Below are 24104 nucleotides of genomic sequence, written 5' to 3'. Positions count from 1 at the left end.
TAAAGGACTATTATCATTTGGCGCTTATCTATAGAACTTTCTAAATACACTAAACTTCCCCAAAAGTCTTATTAGCAATAGACAAATTCTAAAAAAATTAAATGAACATGCATCATCAACAACAACAACAACACCATTAAAACATGAACATGAAGAAGAAGAAGAAGAAGATTTTAAATCAATCTTGGAAAATACCAGCAAACCTAGTGGAAAAAACTTGACAATGAAGGCGAGGAAAAAGCAAAAACGTATCATTTTACAAACCCCAACTAGCATACAAAAGGGAAGCGGACGTTACATAATATGTTTATGTTAAAAACGTTTGAAGTTCTGAAAGGTACCTATATAAATATTAGTGAAGCGGGGAGTTGAAGTTCCCCCACCACTCTTTCTAAGGTCACTTGTGTTCACACTAAAAGTGTACAAGACTATCTACAAAATGAATCAATTTACACTCTGCATAGAAATCATAGACTTCGTGCCAATCAATAGCGAAAACTAAAGCCTTTTTCCCACTGCATACAATGCAAGCAGATCTCCTGACTCAACGACGATGAGATTCAACGATGTCACAATACACCGTACAAGTACATCCTACTTGCAATCAGTATTAATAGTCGCTATATATATACAATTCCACTACGGTCAAAGAAAGGCGTTAAAGCTGCGCAGGCCATCGGAAGTTCTCTCGAACAGGATTCGTATAAAAAAATTCAAACGGATCGCGGTAGTGAATTTGTGAATACTTATGTTGCAAAAGTACTAGTGAAATATAGTACACTGCTCTATCATAGTCACTGCCCGATAAAGGCTTCATTGACCGAATGATTAACAAGAAAGATGCAACTTTCAATTTCAATATATTACACATTGAAAAATAAAGCGGCTTCTATTCATTATTTAAAAAAATTTATGCAGATCTATAACCAACAAGCTCATCGATCATTGTACAACTCTACGCCAACGAAGGTTCATCATTCTGATCATGACACAATTTACACCTTTCTTAAAAAATATTTTAATGAAGCGATTGTCAAGAAGAAAAATAAATTCAATGTTGGTAATACTGTTAGAATTAATAGAACAACTAATGTTTTTGAAAAGGGGAATTACTTGTGGTCCACAGAACTTTTTAAAGTGGCAAAAATCCTAGACACTAAACCCATAACTTATCGTTTGCGTGATACCAAAGATGAAGAGATTCTCAGTGTCAAAAGCATGGGTTTTTCTTGCGCAATTCCAATGTATATTTTCATGTAGGTTTTCAATCTATTACACTTTTGACCATATTCTTGTAGGTTTTCCTGTAGGTTCTGAGGTGCCTATTATCACACTACTAATAACAATGTAATAATAAAATAATAATAACATAACATAACGAATAATAAACATAACATAACATAATAAAAATACAACAATAACAATAACATACAATTAATAGTAATTATTGATAATTGCCTTCTCGAACGCACCCTTAGTTTATTTGGAATATCATCTTCCCCAGAGAATATTTTCCGCAGAAAAACTTATAGCACAAAGGACAACAAAATCATAATATTTGCTGCCGATCCCCTGGACCCATCGTAAGAAGAATCGCAGAGGAATTTTCTAACATTTTTTTGGTTGTTTCAAAATTAAGACCAATACCTTGTTTTGGTCAGTGTTGCCACGCTGAACATGAAAATAAATAAGCAAAACTAATTATGTAAGTTTGACAACGCTTTTGTTTTGTAAATATTCAAACATTGAAAGGTAAGTTAAGTACACTTTCGAAGAAGAGCCGTACCTTCTTAAGCTGTTTGGTGCCACATTTTTTTTAAGCTTAATTTAAGCTAAGCATTCTTTTTAAACTTCTTTAGCTTATTCTAAAGCTATTTGGTGCCACTTTTTTTTATCTTATTTTAAAGTAAGCATTTTTTTTGCTTATTTAGCTTATTCTTGAGCTATTTGGTGCCACAATTTTTAGCTTTTTTTTTTTTTACTGATTTTTCACCCACTTCTTTTTTAAGATTTGGGTCCCACAAGTACAAAAATTACATAGCTTTGTATGGAGGTCTTTTGCATTGAAGTTATATTCCTACCTTTTCCTAAATTCTAAAGTTATATATGGCTGTGTGAGTTTCTATTCACACAACTCAAACAATCAAATTGCTTTTTTATTGGCCTTGGTATTTAAATTCCAATAATTTTTCGAAAGTCGACGAGACAGATCTTCCATTTCCTTCAGTCTTGGAGTGTATTCCAAAAGCCAATTATCATTAGTTATTTTTATTGCCGCATCCAAGGGCAGGGGACCGGGTTTGACCCCCCCCCCGAGATTTTTCTCCAACTCATAAAAACGTAACAAAAATGCGTATAAACAAATTCTTGATGCGTTTAAAAATTCTTGGGGAAGACCCCCCCCCACCAAAATTCCTGAATACACCCTTGATCATCTATTATTACCATCAACCTAAAATTGCTCATAGCTACAAAATCTACCCCTTAAATGCTCAGAGTAAGCAAAAAGTGTGCAAATCATATTTTCCTGCCCTTAAAACACAAAAAACTGGCCAAATTCTTTTTACTACCAGGTGTTTTTGAACATAAATAACATATAATTAAACGTAATATTTTATAATTGTCTTCTGGAACATATCCTTAGTTAATTTACAACAACACTGGTTCGGGATATTTTGCTTGGTATATTTGTTTTTAAATAAAAACAAATTTTATCTTATTCTTGATTCTCTAAATCTTATGTTCAGGAAATGCTAAAGAAATACAAATAGGACACCAAAACAAACGGGAATTTCCCAAGGAACACATAACTAACTCGATTAAAGTAAAAGAGGAAAAATTAGGTAAGAAAGCACAAAATTAGGTGATGTAGCAGAAATAAAAGAGGACCTTTACTTTTTCTTAAGGAAAATTCAGTTCATAGAAATCTGAGCTACAGATAAAAATTAGATATCGTAAGTATTTATAAAGAAAAAAAAAAGTTTAAAACTCGTATTCAAAATGGATCCATAAACAGATTAAATAAAAAACAAGTTTTTTCAATTGAAAATAAGGAGCAACACTAAAACTTAAAACGAACCAAAGTTATTTCATATATGCACAGTTGCCTCCTCTTCAATACCTCGCCCTTTACGCTTAAGTTTTTTAGTGCTTAAACTTCTTATTCAGATTAAACGATCCCTGCGCTTCAGCAGTCGTTCTTAAAGAATTGGGACAAAATGTTAAACTTTAGCGTAAAGAGCAAGAAGTTGATATGGGGGCAGCCCCCTTTTATACGGAATAATCTTCTGTTCGTTTTAATTTAGTTTCTCCATACTTTCAGTTAAAAAAAAACTTGTTTTTATTTAAGTTCTAATCGTTTCAAAATCATTCCGGGAAATTCCCCTCCCCCGTGTAAAATTTCCCAAGACAATTCTTCCGGAAGATTTCCTCAGCACGAAAAATTCTCCCTATGGAGAAACCCACCCCCCCCCCACACACAGAAAATAACCCCTCAAAATATTTCAGCATGTTTCCCAATAACAAATAGGTCTACTATAAATGGGCAATGGGCAAATTGCGTATATTACAGCCCTTCCCCCAGGGAGAATGAAAGGGGGGGGGGTCATGTCATTCAACTATGCCTTTCAACTATTGGACCTTCCAACTATGCTGAAAAAATAACAATGTCAAAATTTGGATCAAATGTCTGAGGGAAAAAAGGGAGTGGGAGAGGGGCTAGTTGCCCCCCAATCTTTTTGGTCAGTTAAAAAGGTTACAAGAACTTTTAATTTACGATCAAATGAGCCCTTTCCCAATCTTCTTGGACCATAAGTTTTAACACAATCACCAATGAAGGAAAAAAAATATCAAATATCTAACATAATGAAACAAAAATTCATGATCTTTCTTCTGATTTTTTTTTTTTTTTTTTTTTTTTTTTTTTTTTTTTTTACAAAATTCCACATTTTTGTAGATAGGAGCTTGAAACCTACAGTATTCAAAAATTCCACATTTTTGTAGATAGGAGCAGAGAACCCTACAGTAGGGTTCTCTGATATGTTGAATCTGATTGGCTACCTCTTCGTAATGAATGTAACGGATTACACAAAAGTCCACACTACATTTTTCTAATTAAAAAAGAAAATCGATCAGTATTGTTTAGTTTCGAGTTGATCTTGTTAGGCGGAATAACATCGACTCATAAAGCTTGGATAATAATTTTTTGAAAAATAGTTTGCGAAGTAGCAGAGAGGTGCCCTAGGTATCGTTTTTGACCAATTAACTTCTCCATAGAGACCCCCTCCTCTATCTCGTACAGACCTGACTAGAGGTATAAACATTACTGAGGGCGGATAAAACTGAACTCATGTCGGAATCTTTAAGACTAGTAACGACGTGATGACCCTTGTCCGACAGTCAAACTTTATCTTGACAGTTTTTTTTTCCTGTTGCAGGCTCCGAATGAGGCTATGTACCGAAAGTGAATTTCAATTGCACTTAAATATGTGAGGTAGGGGGGCTTCTTGATTCTCGTGCTGTTTCACAATATTTTAGTCACCTGCCAGAGAAGTTTTTAATCATGATGGCCCGTAGTTGGATGGTTATGCATGAAGGTTGATACTCAACCTTTGATGAATTGTGTGTGAGGAATGTGATCGTTAAAGAGTTCTGATTGTCATTCATACATAGAAATTGTATGATTGACAAGTTTGTGTTTACCCGGAAAAATACGTAATTTTAAATCTGATGCATCACCCGATGTTTCAAAGTAAGATTCAAATATTTTAACCGTGCATTTTTTGGCAGGTTCTAAATGTTGCGTGATGAAAGCTGAGGTTATTCTTGTAGCATCGAAAAAAATACCAGGCTGCCAGATACTTGTTGAAAAAAATATCTACTTTTGTCCGAGACTGGCAAAAAAGCCAAAATTGCCTATTTGGCAACTACAAAGGTTGCCCCGGTTGATGTTGGTTTAATATTAAACATGGTTGCCACCTGAGTATTATTTTTGTCAAACACAGTATTTACTTCTACTTTTATTTTTATGTATTCGTTTAGATAGACATGAAACTGAAACATTTTTTAAAAAACTACCTTTAAAAATTGGAATTAACTGCGGAAAGTGAATAACAAATTTTTCGAGCAATGTTTTTTAATTATAAACCATTTAAAGTCTAAAGTTTAAGCGGTGCGAGTTATCAGTTTCGTAATTGAACCTTTAATAATTTACCTCTTAAACACTTAAATTTGAATCTGTTTTTTGGGTTTAAATTTTTCTGCTATTGCATCTCAGTCATTACCAGAGATGATGGGCCTAATGCCCGGGCAACATTATAATCACACTAGCGGATAAAATCGGAATTTCTCACGGCTACACCGCCAATCACGTATTTTATTCTTAATTTGTCACCTTCAGCAATGTTTAACTTTTAAAAATTTATGAATTTTGATTGACCGATCAGAGTGAGATTTAAGTCTCTCTTTTTTTGTAATTTAAAAAGATGGAATTTAGTCGGGAACAAATTAGTGTTGGAAGAAGCTTTTCAAACCGATTTCCTGCCGTTTGAATTTTCGATCCTGTCGTACTGTTAATTTTTAATGTTATTTTTTAACATGTTAACATTTATTAATGTTAAGAAGGTGTGATTTTCATTAAGAGCACTTGAATTTTTCGGGTGGTTTCCCTCTTTTCAAAAATCAAGCAAATTTTCTCAGACTTGTAGGTTCTGATGGGTAGGCTATGTTAAACTTAATGAACTTTACATATTTGGAATCAGCATAAAAAGCCAATTCTTTTGATGTGTTAATTGTTTTCAAAATTTTTTTTTTAGAGTTTCGATTAGTATTGGGCCAAGTCGCTCCTTTCTTACAGTTCGTTACACGAACTGTTCGAAAATATTTTTTTTCTCGTCTTTATTATAAAATATTAATATTTTTTATAATGTAAAATATAATGTAAAAATATAATATAATGTAATATAATGTATATAATAAATATAATGTAAATTATATTTATAAATATTAAACATTATATAATATAAACATTATAAACATAACATTATATGAAATATAACCTAATAAATATAAACATTAAATATAAACATTATATAATAAATATAATGTAAAAATAATATAAAATATAATATTTTTTTTTCTCAAATATTTTATGAGTATAAGTAATAACAAAAGGAGCAAAACGGATTGTGCTTCACATAACAAAGATATCACATTGATCACATTGATCACATTGATCTAAGTTATAAATACATCAATGAAAATTTTCGGTGAATTGAGAAGAACAGGTTAAAACGAGTCAAAAATCGAAAAAAAAATAGTTAGTCCATTTTGAAAATGAGTTAAATTTTTTTATATTTCATTTTAAATTTTTTTTTAATATTCTCTTAGAACAAAAACGTTTTTTTAATACTCTCTAAGACAAAAATTTCCCTTATCTAAGATTCGAACCTAAGTTGCCAAAGGCCGGTTTCTTACTGCTGCACTATCAAGTCTTGTACAATACTACTTATTTTAAACTTTTTGCTGTGCTCAATCACCCGTTTACGTTGTTGTACCAAACAGTTCGTGGTAACTAACTGTAAGTAAGGAGCGATACGGATCAATAGTAACCGAAACTCTAAAAAATGAAATTTTAATATAAAAAGAATTGGTTTATTATATTGATTCCAAATATGATCCATAAAGTTTAGTGCTACCCATCAAAAGCTACGACCCTGAGAAAATTTGCCTGATTTTTGAAAAAGGAGGGAAAGACCCCGTAAAATTCAAGGATTCCTAATAAAAATCACACCATCAGATTCAGTGCATCCGAGAACTCTATTTCCCCAGGACAAAGGGTCGAAATATTCATTCAAATATAGAATGCCACTGTCTTGCGAAAAGAATTCTCTATTGTTCTTCTTGTTTTTGATGTTTATCTTTCCGTAGGTGGCGAAATTTCCACGGCAAAAATTCTCCATGGGGGAGTTTTCCACAGGATAAATTCTCCAGAGGGAATTTTGTGCGGCAGCATGTTTCTACTAGGGGGCAAGGGTGGGGGGGGGGTATTTGTGGGAAGAATTTTCCAAGAGGGGGGAAATCCATGATTTTAAAACAAACAAAAATTAAAATGTTTTCAAATGGAAGTGGGCAAAGAAACACAATTTCAGCCGGAATTGTCCACAAGAAATTTTCCAGGGGTAATTTTCAGCTAGAATGGAATTGTCTGGGGGGATTTTCCTGGTTGACAGTTTCTGGAGGGTAGTTTTGGAGGTGAACTTTCCAGAGGAAATTTTGCACGGGGGAAAAATTTGCAAAAATTAACAGGCAAATTTCATTTTAATTTTTTATGTACGGTGAGCCAAATTCGAAACTGCATTAGTTGAAAAACGTTCAGAAATTAAGGTTAAAAAAAACAGTTTTTTTAACCGGAAGTAAGGAGCGACATCAAAACTTAAAACGAACAGAAATTATTCTGTATCCGAAAGGGGCTGTCCCCTTTTCAACACCTCGCTTCTTATGCAAAAGTTTGAATCTTTGTCACAATTCTACTATTTAAAGTAATAAAAAACTTTAACGTAAAGAGCAAGAATTTGAGGAGGGGACAGCCCCTTTTAAATACGGAATAATTTCTGTTCGTTTTAAGTTGTAGTATCGCTCCTTACTTTCAGTTGAAAAAAACTTGTGTTTTATTTAATGTATACAAGGGGGAATATATAAGAGGGGGAATTTTGACATTGTAATATTGCACTGTCATCGGAAGTGCATATACTGGCGAAATTTGGAAGAATTTGAACATTCGGAAGAGGTAAAGGAATTGCTCACAAAATTAACAAATTTAAGTGACAAACATATCGGTTGTCACTTAAATGAGTTAAAACGAGTGAATAATAAATAATAATAAAATATTGAGAGAAAAAACAAGAAAATTGGATTTACACAGTTGATTCTACAGCTCTCTTAATTCTTGTATTGTAAACCTACAGAAGAAATACAAAAACCCAAACCTTACAAATGAGAATTTTTGGACAAATTATTAAGGAAACCTAATTTGAAAAAAAATTAAAGAAGAAAGATAACCAAACTTGAAAGAAATATAACCCTAAATCTCCCTTTAATTGCTATTATGAAGCTTTTTCGTTCAAATATCATGAGAGAGAATAAAAAAATAAACCACTTGAAATTACCAAACGTTAAACTTGTTGCATTCCAAAATGATTCCAGGACACATTTGCAAAACTTTAGCGCAAAGAACAGAGCAAATATTTACACTCTTCATATATAAGACAGTTTCAGTTTTAGCATCGTTTTTATCTTTATTTAAAACATTTTTTTTCTTTAATGTAACTCTTAAATAAGCAAGGCAAAAGAAGTTGTTTCTAACTCTTACTCCGAAATAAACTTCAACTTTTGTTTGTTCATTTTAGTTGTTCAAATCTAATCTACTGTTCATTGTCAAAAAGTTATGACAGGAAAAATTTTATTTTCTTAGCTCACTTTTAAAAATAGTTCCCAAATAGTGTTATTCAAAAGCGGCGTAAAAAAAATGTTAATAAAAAATGCAAAGAAACAAGCCACCTTTAAAGGTAAAAATGCAACCTAATTTTCTGAGACAAGCACATTTATACACAAGGAGAATAAAGTAAAATCCTCATAGATTTCCTCAAACCATCCCAGACTAAAAACTGGGTTTAAAGACCAATGTTTATTTTAAAAAATAATTTTTTTTAAATCTTTCGTTCGAGAAAATAATTTAAACTAAAATCTATAGCTTTCCTATTGCATATACTTTCCTTGTTTGCTACAGCAAAGAAGTAAAAAGTTTGTGACACTTTGGAAGTTAAGTAAGATTTATTTTGTGAAGAAAAAATAGTTTTTCAAAAGGGGATAAGTCCATTTGTTAGACAGTGAAAACATACAAAAGTCTGAATTTTTTGTCTAATAAATAGACTTATCCCCATTTGAACATTTATTTGTTCGTCATACAAAAACAGGGTGGGCTTGGAAAAAAATACATAATTTAAGGTATTACGTCGAAAACATTTTGAGAAAAAATTAGTCACAGTACTAAAAGGATTGAAAATTATAAATCCCCAGTGCTTATAGTGAGGTAAATGAGTGTCGTAAATATGGCGGCAGTGAAGTTAGAGATTAATTACTGAAGACTATGAATAAGATTTTTGAAAAAGCGGAGGAACCCAGCAATCATAGAAAAAAAACAACTAAATATCTCTATAAGAAAGGTGATATGGTAACTATAGAGGCATATAGGATGGCAGGATAAGAGTTTTAGGAAAGGGAGAGGATGCGTCGACCAAATTTTCACTCATAGATTAATAATTGAGAACTACCTGAATCCTCTAACCCCTTTTGTCCTCGGTTTTACAGATTATAAGCAAGTGAGCAAGCGAGCAAGCGTCTGTATTTGCCAATAGAAGAGCTTTAGCGAAGGTCCTATTCTTCTTTTATGGTATACCAGATAAATACATTAAAGTGATTAGTGCTGTGTACAAGACCAACGATGCTTCGGCTAAGGTTAGTGCCATAGCGTGCTGCGGCTGCGGCTAATACCAGATAAATACATTAAAGTAATAAGTGCTGTCTACAAGAACAATGATGCTGCGGCTAAGGTTAGTGCCGCAGCGTGCTGCGGCTGCGGCTAATACCAGATAAATACATTAAGGGATTAGTGCTGTGTACAAGAACAACGATGCTGCGGCTAAGGTTAGTGGCGGCTACGGCTAATACAAGATAAATACATTAAAGTGATTAGTGCTGTGTACAAGACCAACGATGCTGCGGCTAAGGTTAGTGCCGCAGCGTGCTGCGGCTGCGGCTAATACCAGATAAATACATTAAAGTGATAAGTGCTGTGTACAAAAACAACAATGCTGCGGCTAAGGTTAGTGCCGCAGTGTGCTGCGGCTGCTGTGTACAAGAACAACGATGCTGCGGCTAATTGTGCTCTATCCCCATTTGCATAGATCATTTTGATAGATTTTATCCCAAAGAGTAAAGGCTATGGGAGAGCACGAAATCAAATGGGGAAGTAAAAATCTCCTAAACTTAGGCTGCACTGATGATTTGGCCATTCTAGACAAAAATGTTAGAAATATGAATGAATTTTCTGAGGTTTTGAGAATTCAGGGTGCAAGAATAGGTTTGAAAATTAATGTTTAAAAGACTAAGTGGCTAAGACTGGAGATAAGTGAAGGCGAAGAGCTGATGTTGGGTAACGAGAAGATCGGTCAAGTGAACAGCTTCACTTACCTAGTTAGTAATATCAGTAAAGACAATTGGTGCAGTGAAGATATTAAAAGTAGATTATCCAAGGCCAAGAGTATTTTTTCACAGTTGAAAAAAGGTTGGAAGAACAGGAAGATAATTCTGCTAATGAATGTTAGAATATTGGAAGCTACAGTGATGACCGCGGTCAAGTATGGTTCTCAAGCGCGGGCACTCCAAATAACGGAGGAGGATTTTTTAGATGTTTACTGGAGATTTTGTCTACGAATTATTCTGTGCAACAGTCTGACTGATCGTATTTCAATCAGTAAGCTGTGCGAAAATATGGTTCAGTCTTACTTTCTAGGGCTTTATTGAGAGAAAGTTTAAGATGGCTAGGACACGTTCTGTGGATAAAGGATGACAGATTGCCAAAGATCGTTTTGCCGACCAATCATTTAGGACCAAACGAAAAACAGGTCGTCTGAATGGAGTAGAAGGATGCCAAAAGGAAAAAATTAAGGGAAACTGGAACTTCTTGGGAGGGTGTAAAGAGGGAATGTAGAGTGTGTGGATGTAAAGAGAGCTTTAAATATATTGGAATGTAGGAGGAGCGTGCGTAGCCGTGTTGGCCTCAGGCGGCTTGGCGCTGCAGTGAGTATTAGCAGTAGTATAGTAAATGGTACTTATCTGTTATCCAGTACACACTCGAGAATTTGGATCGACAGGTCCGGCGTTGAATCAACTGCGACGCTTGGGAGGTAATTTAGGCTGTATATTTGGACATTAGGGGGGAGGGTTGGGGGTTAAGTATAGCGGGGTTGCAAGCAAAATGTAACCAAACCTAACTAAAATACCAATTAAATATTTATTAAAACATAGCTACAACATAGTTTTTCACTGAGCCGAAGCTAATTGTCTCCGTATACATACAGCAATAAACCGGTTATTTTCTGATTTTATAGATCCAAATTCTTGAGTGTGTACTGGCTAACAGATAAATACCTAGTAAAGTAAAGAGTAACGATATTTATTAGCATATGGCAGCGCTGCACTATAAGACGATCAATATTTTCTTGGTTCCAACCCCAAAATCAATTACATATCTAGGTTACAAACTTATTCTTTTCTTATATGAATCTGAACTACTTTTGATTACTAAAAAGTTTTTACAGGTAAAATTACATTTTTCTTTTTCAGACTTTTTCAGAATGATCCCCAAATGATATTATTCCCAAGAGCTTCCAGTTCTTGGTTTCTTCGTACAATTCTTTTCCTTTACAATTTCAGTTTCAAACAAAAATTAAAAATTATGGAAAGGTCTATTCTAAAATATTGACATAATTCTTATACAGGGTTACTACCCCAAGCAAGTACGTGTGCAGGAACTTTTTTTTTGGGGGGGGGGGTATAAAGTATTTGATACTTTAAATAATATTCACCCAGAAATTCAAGGAAACTTAAGATTTCGTAGGGGGGAGGGAGAAGAGTAGGCCCCAAGGACTTTCTCCCATTATGCAAGTGCTTGACTTAAGCAGTTTTTCCAGAAACTTAGTAGTTTTATCTCTCATTTATGAACATTTTTGTCTCAGGGTTGTTTTCCGTTATTTGTAGCGTTTTAATGTTTTCGCATAATTGCCAAACTTTTTCTGACTACTCAAATTTAGTGAGTTACGTTTACAAATGGGAACTAGCTTTATTGTTTAATTATCATAAAAAAGGCCAAATAAAGCGGCTAATTCAACAAACGTGAGTTATTTTTGTGATTTTCCAAATTACTATTTTCTCAGATCAGTCCGTCAGTAGCGACCGGTAGTTTTAATAATAGGCTACACACATGCATGATAATTAAGAAGCTAATATTTTCCTAAAGTATAATTTTGAGATAAGCCCAAATACCCGCTTCCTCATTTCACATAATTCTTTCTAAGTGACTATTGATTATCAAAACGTGTAGATTGAACGAATCTCATTTCCTTTGCTCACATTTCAGAACAATTCTCTAGCAGACATCCCCAAGAGTTTTCAACTCACGGATCGTCCATGTAATTCTTTTCTTTTACAATTCCTGTTCCAACCATAAATTAGAAGTTATGGAAAGCTCTTCTCCGAAACAAAAGAAAACACTAAGTTTAAACAGGGTTGACACTTCAAGGAATTTATTCTGGACCTTAGTAATTTTTCTGCTTTCTACAAGCATATTTGTCTTAGGGCGACTTCCTGTTATTTTGGCGTTTTCATGATTTCGCTTGTCTGCAGAACTTGTCTATCTTAATTTAATATGTGACGTTCACAATTGAGGACTACTTTTAATTGTTTTAATTAATAAAATGGCAAAACGAAGTGATAAGTCCGACAGATTTGATTTTTTTGTGATTAACTGAAAAAAAAAAATTTCAGGCCAGCGTCATCAACGCTTTCCTGAAAACGATTTTGTTTCAAGCAGCGTGTTTTATTTATACCATAACATCAACAAAAAGAAAAAAAAAATAATATTCGCTACTGGAAGTCTCAGCAATTTTAGATTTATTAATGCTACAGAAGAAAAAAAACGTTTAAAATATATTTTGTTTTCGGTAAAGCACAAATGGCGCTCTAGTCACAAGAGGGCTTAGGGAGCGTTAATCCTTCTCGAATTTGGGGTAGGTCCTGTTCGTTTAGGTTTCGACACGGTATGCCATTCAATCCTCCTCACAAAATTACATTCATTTGGAATACATGGTGTTGCTCACGATTGGTTTTCATCGTACCTGACTGATCGTAGGCAGTGTGTGATTGTGGAGGGTAGTGTGTCGCCAAAATTACAGGTAAAATCTGGCGTACCTCAGGGGTTGGTACTTGGACCGCTCTTGTTTATTTTGTATATCAATGACCTAACAACATGTCTTGCTACAAATGCAAACCCAATACAATTCACTGATGACTCAAATTTCTTCAATGCTACTGAATCATCCGAGTCTGGTGCAAAAAAGGCCCAAAAAACTCTTGACGAAATATCCAACTGGTGTTTTCGTAACAAAATGCAGGTAAATGCTACAAAAAGCTGTATCATAGTCTTCCCATCTGTTCCTTCAAACTCCTCATTGTCTCACAATGTCGCACTGTCAATCAATGGAAATCCCATTCCTCAGACCACAGTCACAAAGTTCGTTGGCGTATTTGTAGATTCCCCTCTTTCATTCAAACATCACATATCCTACCTGTCTTTAACAGTCTTAAGGTAAACATCAATGTTACACAGAGCTAGCCTGCTTCTAAGGGCTAAAATGATGGAAATGCTTTATAATGCTTTTGTCTTCCCCTACTTGAACTACTGCTCTTCTGTCTGGGGCAATACATTCAAACCTCATCTAAAATCATTAAAGAGATCACAAAACCGTGCAGTCAAGGCCACATATTGCCTCCCCAGGCTATACCCCTAAACAGACCTATACAGAGACACTGGAACAATAGATATAACGGAGATAATCAACGTTAGTAATCTGCGTTTAGTATACTCGGCAATATCGAATAGAATTCCTCAAGGTCTTTCCAGGTACTTCGAACTTTGTATCAAAATTCATCGAGGAAGAGCTCTCCGCTGCAACAAGTACAATTTTATGCTACCGAAAAGAAGGTTTACAAGGTCTCAACACTCTTCAGTTTATAGAAGTATTTCTGTATGCAACTCAATTAATTAATCAATTAAATCCATAAAATCATTTGGCACACTCCAAAAACGATACCTCTCTTATACAGTATTGGGTACTGCATGAGTTAATGTCTCAATTTTTGGTTCTTATCTTATCCTCTCACTCTCCTTCTTTCACTCCACCTCGTCTCAATTCTTTCCTTTCTAATTCTTTATCCCTCTCTTATGTTATCAGCTCTTCTTCTTTCATTTCATAGTGTGATATAAATTTGTTTACCAATATCGGGTGTGACTCGTACAAGCATTGCTTTGAGTCGAAATGTTTGTTAATTGTTCCGTTTGTTCATATATTTAAAATAAAAGATTGATTGATTGATTGATTGAATTTGATAATTCATAGTGTTTCTGTTCGTTTTGAGTGTTTTATTTGACTTTATTTCTGCTTGTCTTGGGTTTAATTTTGCTCTTTACTTTCCTTTGAAAGACTTCCTTATTTGGACTTCTTTTTTTTTAAATTAATCATGGTCTTTTATAGTTGACATGGTTTTATTTTTAATCGTTAATAAAAGAAATATTGGCAAAGTTTTTTTCGTTTTTTTCTGCTTAACAGTTAAAATTTTGGCTTGCTATTTACACTTTAGCCGAAATTATGCAACATATTTTAATAATAGCTTTACCATAGAAGATCGGATGGGTGGGTAAGGAGAATATTATTCAACCAAATGGCATTGAAAATCAGCATAGTGCCTGGTCCTTTTTAGGGCTGAAATCATCCTGATCTCCTTCGTGTTACAACTTTGCATATAGACGAATATTGGTCGACAATTTCATTATAAGAATCTTATTGACTTATACTTTGGTTTAACTACTTGCTTGTTCAAATAAATAAATTTTGAGCTTTAAAAAGAGCTGATTTGTTGTTTAAAAAACACAAACAAAATTATGATGTCAAGAATCAATGCAAAGAAATTTGTTTCTGATTGATGCTCCCTTAGCAGGGTGTCTTTGTGGCCGAAAATTTTAAGCAGATCAACATAAAAAACAGAAAGTTTGGCACTAAGAATACAACCGATTTTGTCTTCAAATATTTACTGTCCTTGATAAGCTCCCCTTTGTCCCCTCAAGTCAAAATTCCAAATCTACTTGATCACCCGTCTAATGGTTCCCCAAAACTTTAGCTGGATCCCTTAAGATGTACTACAGATACACCCTTTTGACTACCTGGATGCCCATCATGTCTTTGATTTAGTTCAACATCCCCCTCAGCATTCCCTTGAAGTTTCAACGTAATACACTTAGTCGTCCATTAGATATTTTTAAAACGCGGTTTTACAACCTGGATACACCAAGGCCGTATCCAGGGGGGGGGGAGGTTACCCGGTTTTAACCCCCCCCCCCCCGAAATTTTTGACCGACTCGAGAATAAGTAGAAAATTAGTAAAACCTAGGTAAAATCAGTAAAATTAGTCGAAAACTGAGTCAAAAATTAGTAAACCCCCCCCCCAAAAAAAGTCAAAAATTAGTAAAACCCCCCTGAACAAAAATCCTGGATACGGCCCTGGGATACACATAGTGTTTTATTCAACATCCTCCTAAAGATGTACTGAAAGTCTAAACTAAATACCCTTGGCCGTTCCTGAGATATTACAGATACGCCGTTAGGACAACCTATATGCACATTGTGTCTTCTGTTTTTTTAACTTAATATCCTTAGCCGTTCAAAGGATATTGCAGATATGCTCTTTAGACAGACTGGATGCACATAGTGTCTTTTGATTTAGTCCAACATCCTCTGATATTTTCAACTACATACCCTTGAAGCTCCTTAGATATTGATATATGGCCTTTTGACAACTCGGACACACAGACTGTCTTTTGAGATAATTAAACATCCGACTCAGCTTTCCTTGAAATTTTCAACTGAATAGCCTTAGCCCTTCCTGAGATTTTGCAGATACGTCCTTTGGACAACATGGATGTACATAGTGTCTTCTCACTTATTTTAACATACACCGATAAATTCAACTTAATACCCTTAGCCGTTCCAAAGATATTACAGATACGTCCTTTTCACAACAGAGCATGGTGTATTTTAATTCAGTCCACCATCTCCTCACTATCTCCTGAAACTTTCAACTTAATATCCTTAGCCGTTCTTGAGATACCGAAGATACACCGCTTTGACAAGCTGGATGCATATATCGTCTTTTGGTTTAGCTCAAAATTCCTCGTAACATTTCTTGAAGTTTCAAGTAAATACCCTTAGCCGTACCTGAGATATTGCAGATACGCCGTTTTGACAACCAGGATTACACATAGTATCTTTTGGTTTAGTTCTACACGTCCCTCCAAATTTCTGATAGTTTCAACTCGATGCCCTTAGTCGTTCCTATTATTTGAAAGATACGCCCTTTTGACAACTTGGATACAGTACCTTTTGATTTGGTTCAACGTCCACTTCAACTTCCCGGAAAGTTTCATACCTTTAGCCCTTTCAGACATCCAAGATCAAACATGTCAAATTTGCCTATAATAAAACCAATGCGTAAACAATGGGCAGCTGGAATAATTTATACCCCTGCGTGCGTACGTCATCCCTGAAGGCCTAGTCATTGAACCTTTTTGGACTATTGTGAGAAAAATAGGTATCTTAAAATTTTGATCAGATGTCTGTAGGAGTGATTGTACGGGTAGCTAAAAGGTGCGGGGGAGGGCAGTGGTTGCTCTCTAATCGCTTTCGACTCTGAAAAAGGGAACTATCAATTTTAATTTCCAGTCAAACGAGTCCCCTTCCGAGGTTTCTACGACCACTTCTTCTATGCGAAGAAGCTTGGGGGAAAAAAAATCATGGAGTCCATATCACTCTTTACTTAGGCAGCACAATAGCACCTGTGATTGTTCCGCATTACTCTTCTCTCAGTTCAGTAGGAGCAACCCAGATAGAATTTCAAAATCCCTTCTGACTAACACTTCCTCATATCAGGTCATTTTATCTAAGCGACTCTTGATTACCAAAATGTTTTGACTGAAAGGATCTCATTTCCTTTGCTCATTTTTCAGACTGATTCCCAAATGGTATTATTCCCAAGAGCTTCCAGTCGTAGATTCACACTCATAAATTCCTTTCTTTTCCATCAATTAAGGATAAAGAAGTATTAGTGGCAGGGTAATTAATTGTCATGATAAGATAATGGCAAAGATTATACAAAGCTTCTTGGAATTGAAAACAACATATTGTCCTCACACTATAATGCGCATTAATTATTTTCTTGTTAACTACCATAGAATTTAATCAAACTGGTAATATCTTACACGGACAAATTTCAGGTCACTATTTCCATCAATTTGCTATTGCGTCCTCCAAGGTTCCCACGGTCCTCGTGTAAGCTAGATTACTTTTTACAGAGTCAAACTCGATATATTATCAATTCTTTTTTGATAATATATCAAGCAACTGAGCATTTTAATATTTCACCTTAAACAGTTTGCTGCATTTGAAAGTTTCCTATTCAAACGTGTGAATAGAAGGAAGTTTGAGACATATCTCGTTAACTTTATTTCCCCCACACACAAAAATAAAGGTATCTCAAAATATACTAATTTTTCCAAAAATCTCGCTTTAATGGGAATAGCCCCTTTTCAATAGTTTACAGGAGATATTCCTCAAATTTTGACTTATTTATGGTCAGCTACTATTTTTAGTGTCACTCTGTTCAAGTATTTTTGCTCCAAAGCAGCGCAGAGGCCTTAAAAGACTGGATAATTTTGTGTTATTACTATTTCAGAATTTCCAGTAACTATTACAAATACAAACAAAATATTTGTTTATTTTTGCTCATAGCTGATTTTATATTATTCCAGGATTATTTGGAAATTTGTCCTTGCTGCAGGACGCTACCTTACTCTTAGATAGTGCAATACCGTTGGCTATCCCAGAATTTTCATCTGATTGCACTTGGCGTTCCGTTGCAAGACATGATCAAAATGTTGCTATGATACGGAGTAATCCATTTGTCCGACTCAACACACGAAACGTTGACTTAGTAAATATTACTTAAAAAGATCTTAATAAGTTACCCCCCCTTCAAACAAACTTCCCTTACATTCGTAAGACCCCTAGTTCGATACAACTACCCCTTGTGTAAATAAAACGCGTCTTTGACTCTCTCCCCTTCTCTAGAAAAACGATAAATTTTGCGCATAAAGGGCTGAAATATCTGTGTCAGGTTCTCAGAAATGTTTAAGTTGAATTAAGCTAGACTCCGTGTTATCTGGACGGGAGGAGTATTCCCCTCCTTTTCGAAAATATACAAATTCCCCTCCTTATATTAATAGCTTTGATAGTTACTTTTAAACTTCTTGAATTTGAATTATTTGAGGTCAATTCGATCTCATTTGAGAACGCTGATTACAGCAGAAATTTATTGATAAAATAAGAGTTTCACTCGTATTGATGAGACTTCTTATTTACCGTTCTTTGCGAATACGGTTTAAGAGTATTTTGTTCGGACTAATATCAGACAACATCGGGATTGATTTAATATATCGATATACCAATAGTTTCCCTTTAGGTATTTAACACAGATGAACTGACATTCCGGCGTTATTTTCTACTTTGACAGTCTTTCTGTTGCCAAATTCAAAAATTGTAGCTTAGGAAGACATCATAGTCTTCTATTGGTAATTCCCAGCAGCATTAGATCAAATAGCTGAATATAACAAAATAAGTAACAACTTAGGCTGACAGAAAAAGACAAAAAAAAAAACTATAGTTCTTTTTTACTGTTCAGGCAGCATCTCCATGTCATTGTTTTAGCCTAAGTTGTTTCCCCATTTCCATTTCACTAATCCTTTAACCTGCATTAAAAAAAATTCATTGGAGAGAAGGGGGGGGGGGGTTAGAAGACTCTGCAGGTAATAGAAATTTCTTCCCGTGCGCAGACCTGTCCCGGGGGAAGAGGCAACATTTTTGAGGTTCTAGATTGAAAACACGAAAACAGACAAACAACACGAAAAAATACAAGAATCTCTGGGGAAAATGGTTACGATCTTCGGATTTTGTGAAAGCCCGGGCCAAAAGGCTTTCTCTCCTTTACGTACATTACTGTAACAGTAAGACCCATAAATTTTTACCAAGAATATCAATATGTTATTTAAAAGTCTGCGCTATGAGCGTTCCACCACTTACACAGATTGGTCTCTCTTAGAACAAGAGGCTCTCTATTATAAACCTTTAAATCCATGCCAGGTTTGACAAAAGTCAAAATATGCCCTATATTGACAATATATACATCATAAAGTGTGCTCAGATAACTCACCCGAGCCCGTCCAGACTGTCTTGCAGACTTTGGCGGCGTGATTTACATCTACTAAGATAGAATATGCTGGCGGAAAGGCCAAAAATGCATCGAGCTAAGGTACAATCAGGGCCGTATTTAGGATGGGAGGGGGGGTGGTAGGCTCAAGACTATCAAATCTAGAATTTATTAATTTATTTTTGTTTCAAAGGCTTTCAGAGATTCTAAGCAATCTCCATGACCTAGATAACTAAACTCACGATCAATAAATCGCTGCAGCACCAAGCTGACCCAGCTAACAACATGACCTAGATGCTCATAAAAACCTTAGATAAGGATATAACTCTAGATAAAGGAGCTGTTTTCGGAAGACAGCTCGACTGTGACCTCTTTAAAAGGTGTACTGGCCATTATCAAATTTCAAACAACACCTAACTCAATGTTGGACCTTCTTAACAATCCACTGAAACCACAAGCTATGGAAGCAACAACTTCAGTTATTAAAACCTTAACAGTGAGTCACTTTAATTGGATAGATATCCTAGATTTTGATACTACACACATATGCGCACATAAATGGGCTGTATATACAGATATTATTAAATATAAAAAAAAATTTTCTCGAACGAAAGTGAAGCACGAAAGAAACTTAAAACCAACAGAAATTATTCCTTATATGAAGGGAGCAGCCCCTTCCTTCAGCTGTTGCATCATTTAAAAAAAGGAACATATTCAACTAGAGGAAAAAGGAAAAACAAGGATATAACTCAATGAGGGCAGGAGAGTGCAGACTCCTCCCCTTCTTTATATGTCATTTTGAAGTAGAGGAAAGAAAATTCAATCAGATTCAACTAGTTGAATCTCATTCAACTAGAGGAAAAAGGAAAAAAGGATATAACTAAATGAGGGGAGGAGAGTGCAGACTCCTCCCCTTCTTTATATGTCATTTTCAAGTAACCCTCCCTTTTTCCCCTGTTTCAACATTTTTTTAAGCCTCTGAACTGCGTCACCGATATCCTCCAACCTGCTTCACTGATTTTGTTCCTGACAGAGCTACAGAGTACTTTTCAGAAATAAATGAGAATTGACACTTGTCAATATTTCCATGGATGCCTGTTTTTATGACTGACTGAACAAAATCAGTATTCTAGGTAGGCTAATTTAAAATCAGAGACATAGACGCTTCAACAGTAGTTTTCCTATTTATATGTACTGCTCATATTATATTACGGAATAGTTTTTCTCAGGGTGCCCATTCGTAAAAATTAGGGGCAGGGTGGTGGGGAAGGGGGGGGGGCGAGGGTTTGTTTTTCTAATGAAGATACAAAAATATTATTCTCAAAATATAGAAGGGGACGGCAAATTCAAGGCCGTATCCAGCGGGCGGCGGGGTAGGGGGTTTGAGTCCCCCGCCCAAAATGTTTGTCTGACTCGTAAAAACGTAACCAACATGGCCATAAACAAATTTTGTATGCGTTTTTTGAGTTTTTCTTTGTGTAACCCCCCCCCCCCCAAAAAAAAAAAATTGTTAGTAAAACCCCCTCCGAAAAAAAAATCCTAGATACGGTCCTGGGCAAATTCGTTCTTTTTTCCCAATTTTCTTCAATGAAAGTAATAAACATATATTTTTCAAATACAGGGAGAACGAGGAATCATCCCACCCTCAGTCCGAGCCCTTGACCAAAAAATGCATCAAATAGTACAGTTGAAATCTTTGGAACATTTATTCCAATTTTTAAATTGTTGCTTATGAAGCAATATTATTTCTAAGTTTTAAGGTCAATAAACATGAATCAAGCTAAAAATTTATCCAAAACAAGGAGTAAAAAATAGAAGGAGGGGGCAGCATGACTACCGAAATCTCGTTAGAGCCACATTTTAAAACACTCTTTGGTTAAATAGATTTTTTTTTTTAGCTATAAGGCGGGTCAGGCCCCGGTGCTACATTCAATATGTCAACTACAGTAGGGACCTAGAGCAAAATCTGGAGGGGGGGGTGCAATGTAACAAGGGCACCAATAAGTGAAGTTCCACTGACGGACCCCCTGGATCCGTCAGTGGAACTATTAGAGATTTGTTTACATGAATACTTACATAAAGGGACTTGAGAGGATGTTTACCCATGGAGAATTGCATCAACTAAAGAGACTTAGTCTCCAAGGTAAGTCTCCTAGGTGATAAAGAAGAACCTAGGATAAGATATTTTCAAAAAGATTGCCTATGAAAGAGAAGATAACACCTGGATACTATTGTACTAGCTAGACTCAAAAGAGTTTTAATTTAAAAACTCTATATTTTGTTGTTGTTTTTTATTTTGTATTTATTCGTATGATTCACCACCTTTGGAGTGGCTTGGCTTATTCGAGTTTTCGTTTGTACGTATTTGCTCCTGTTTTGTATGTGCCCTTTTTTTCATTTTCTTTCTTTTGTTGTACTCCATTGCCATGCCTTATATTATCGATGGGTTATAAAATAAATTAATTAATTAATTAGAAGCTTCAGAAAACATTCTCTGTCAACACCTTGGTAGCAGATCAGTGGACATGGATACTGCCAAGATTTTACTAGAGGAAAAAAAGAGGGGCACAATCATTGGTGGAAGTAGGGCACAAACATTCCATTTTCATGCTTTATTTCTTTAGTTCATATTTCTAGTCAAGCTTGGGGTGGAGCTGAATCACTTCTCAAGCACACTCTAATTAAAAGATTACAAGATGGAAGTCCAAGATCTAAGTGGAAAGGAATATAAATATTTACATAGAGGCACTTGGAGAAGATGTAATCCTCGGAGAATTGCATTAACTAAAGAAAGACTTAGTTTCCAACATAAGTCTCCTACGTGACAACGAGGGATCTAGGATAAAACTGATTGACCCAAGAGAGGAATGGAACCCAACAGACTTTTACTGCTAGGACTAGTTTCCACCATTATTGACAAAGCTCTCAGTTGTTCGCAGAAAATTACTTCGGAAGATCCAAGAAACGAAGATTATTTTGTCACGAGAAAATCCAAGCAAATAAAAAATTGGATCTCGGATGGATACTCTTGATACAATATCTCTGGCAAATTTCTACCAGACCTCAAGATAATCCTTCACAAATCCTCTCAAATATGAATTGAGAGTATAAATCAATATGAAGCGACAAATTCTTATCAAATACGCTTCCTCAGAAAAGAAGCGATAAATTCCTGCAAGAGAATTAAACAAATCGTGGTAAAGAGTGTTAAGTCAGTAGCGACTCGGCTCAATAGTAACCGGAACTCTAAAAAAACAGAATTTTGATAATAATAGATGCATCAAAAGAATTGACTTTTTATGCTGGTTTCAAATACACGAAGTTCATTACTGCAAACCATCAAAAGCTACGAGCCTCAGAAAATTTGCCTGATTTTAAAAAAAGGAGAAAACACTTACACAAAGTCAAGCGATCTTAATAAAAATCACAACATCAGATTCAGCATATCAGAGAACTCCACTGTAGTGGTTTCAAGCTCCTATACACAAAATGTGGAATTTGGCATTCTCTGTCAGAAGAAAGATAACGAATGCGTGTGTATTTTTTGTTTTTCTCAGAGTTGATCGTATCTAACGAGTGATCTTAGAAGATCGGGAGAGGGCTCGTTTGATCGGAAATCAAAAGATCTTGTGCCCTTTTTAAGTCACAAAAAGAGGAAAAAATATAGGACACATCAGTGCTCCCCAGGGGGCTGAAAGTTTCCTGTATTGGGTTCCTGGCCATGGCGATTAAAATGGTGCAGTTTTGTTTCGACCATTTATAAGACCATTTACACCATTTATAAGACCATTTACACCATTTACAATCATTTACACCATTTAAAAGAGGTTAAATTCTATTTTCTAAAATCCCATTGTTTTCGAGATAACATTTCACTATTAAAACTAATCGAGATAATAGTTACAATTCCTGACTGTTACAAATGACACTTTTTCTCACTAGCCATTTTTTTAAAACAAGTTTTTTAATTTTTTGTCACTATTGGCCGTGGTTCGTTCTTGGGTAGTTTGCAGCCAAGGCTGGAACCATAATTTCGAGATGGCCATTTTAATCAGAACTGATAAAAAAATCCTAAAATTTGAGGTGACTTGATACCTATAGTCCCAGGAGTTTGAATCCCAGATTATGAAAAATTTTCCGTTTGAAATAGAGGCTTCCTAGATATATTTTAATTGGAAGGTGGAGAGGCTAGACCCCATATGGTCCATATTTCAATTTTTATTATTTTTCATACTTCTATATTATATTTATTCATATTTCAATATATTAAGTCCATATTCCACAAGTACCCTTTACCTCTCACCAAAAACAGTTTCAAGAGTTCCTGGGATCAATGGTTGCAAATGTGAGGCGAATGATTCTACATAAAAGTAGAAAAAAACTTTAAGTAAGCCAACATATGTTTTAAGAGCAAATATGTAATGGTTTTTGTCAAAACTGGCATTTAAGGACAACTGAATTTGTTAACTGTAAATTAAGGCTAGCGTTACGATGCTTATGCCCAAAATGAAAACACGTTCAGTACATATTTCACTGCTTGTATCTTATGGAGAAATGTTAATCTCGATAATTAGCCCAAAATATTTGCTGGTACAGAAATGTTGTAAATGTTTCGATTCCTTATCGTTAAGAGACTATTTGGGAATGATCCTAGATTATTAATTACTAACCATTAAAAGTTATTAAGGAGAAAGATTACCTTCGGAAGATATGATATTTCAAAGCCAATTGCTCCACCATTTCTAGTTCCGGAATTCATAACATTGCCGAGAGCGAGAATTAATTCCAAAATGCGCGAAAACTTTTTGCTGTCTCTCACTTCCTCACAAGCCACTGTAGCGGCAACAATGTCCTTTAAAAATAAAAGAGAACTCAATAAACGATACACAGTTCCGGTGCAAAAAAAAAAACAGATGCAGAGGTTAGAATAAAAAAGAAACAAAGGACTAAAAGAA

General features: G+C 35.0%; 1 protein-coding gene across 1 annotated transcript in view; it reads right to left on the bottom strand.

Annotated features, from left to right (window-relative positions):
* Window positions 1-24104, bottom strand: part of LOC148945419 (protein diaphanous-like) — a 298677-nt gene that overhangs the window by 113096 nt on the left and 161477 nt on the right. Inside the window, exon 14 of the mRNA XM_089099035.1 lies at window positions 23849-24001. Coding sequence (XP_088955161.1) covers window positions 23849-24001 — 153 coding nt within the window. The remainder of the gene's footprint in view (window positions 1-23848; window positions 24002-24104) is intronic.

This window comes from Artemia sp. Qi Xiang Cuo, chromosome 13, assembly GCF_049724085.1.
Source record: "Artemia sp. Qi Xiang Cuo chromosome 13, ASM4972408v1, whole genome shotgun sequence".
NCBI lineage: Eukaryota > Metazoa > Arthropoda > Branchiopoda > Anostraca > Artemiidae > Artemia > Artemia sp. Qi Xiang Cuo.
This window is presented reverse-complemented; position numbering and strand designations above follow the sequence as displayed.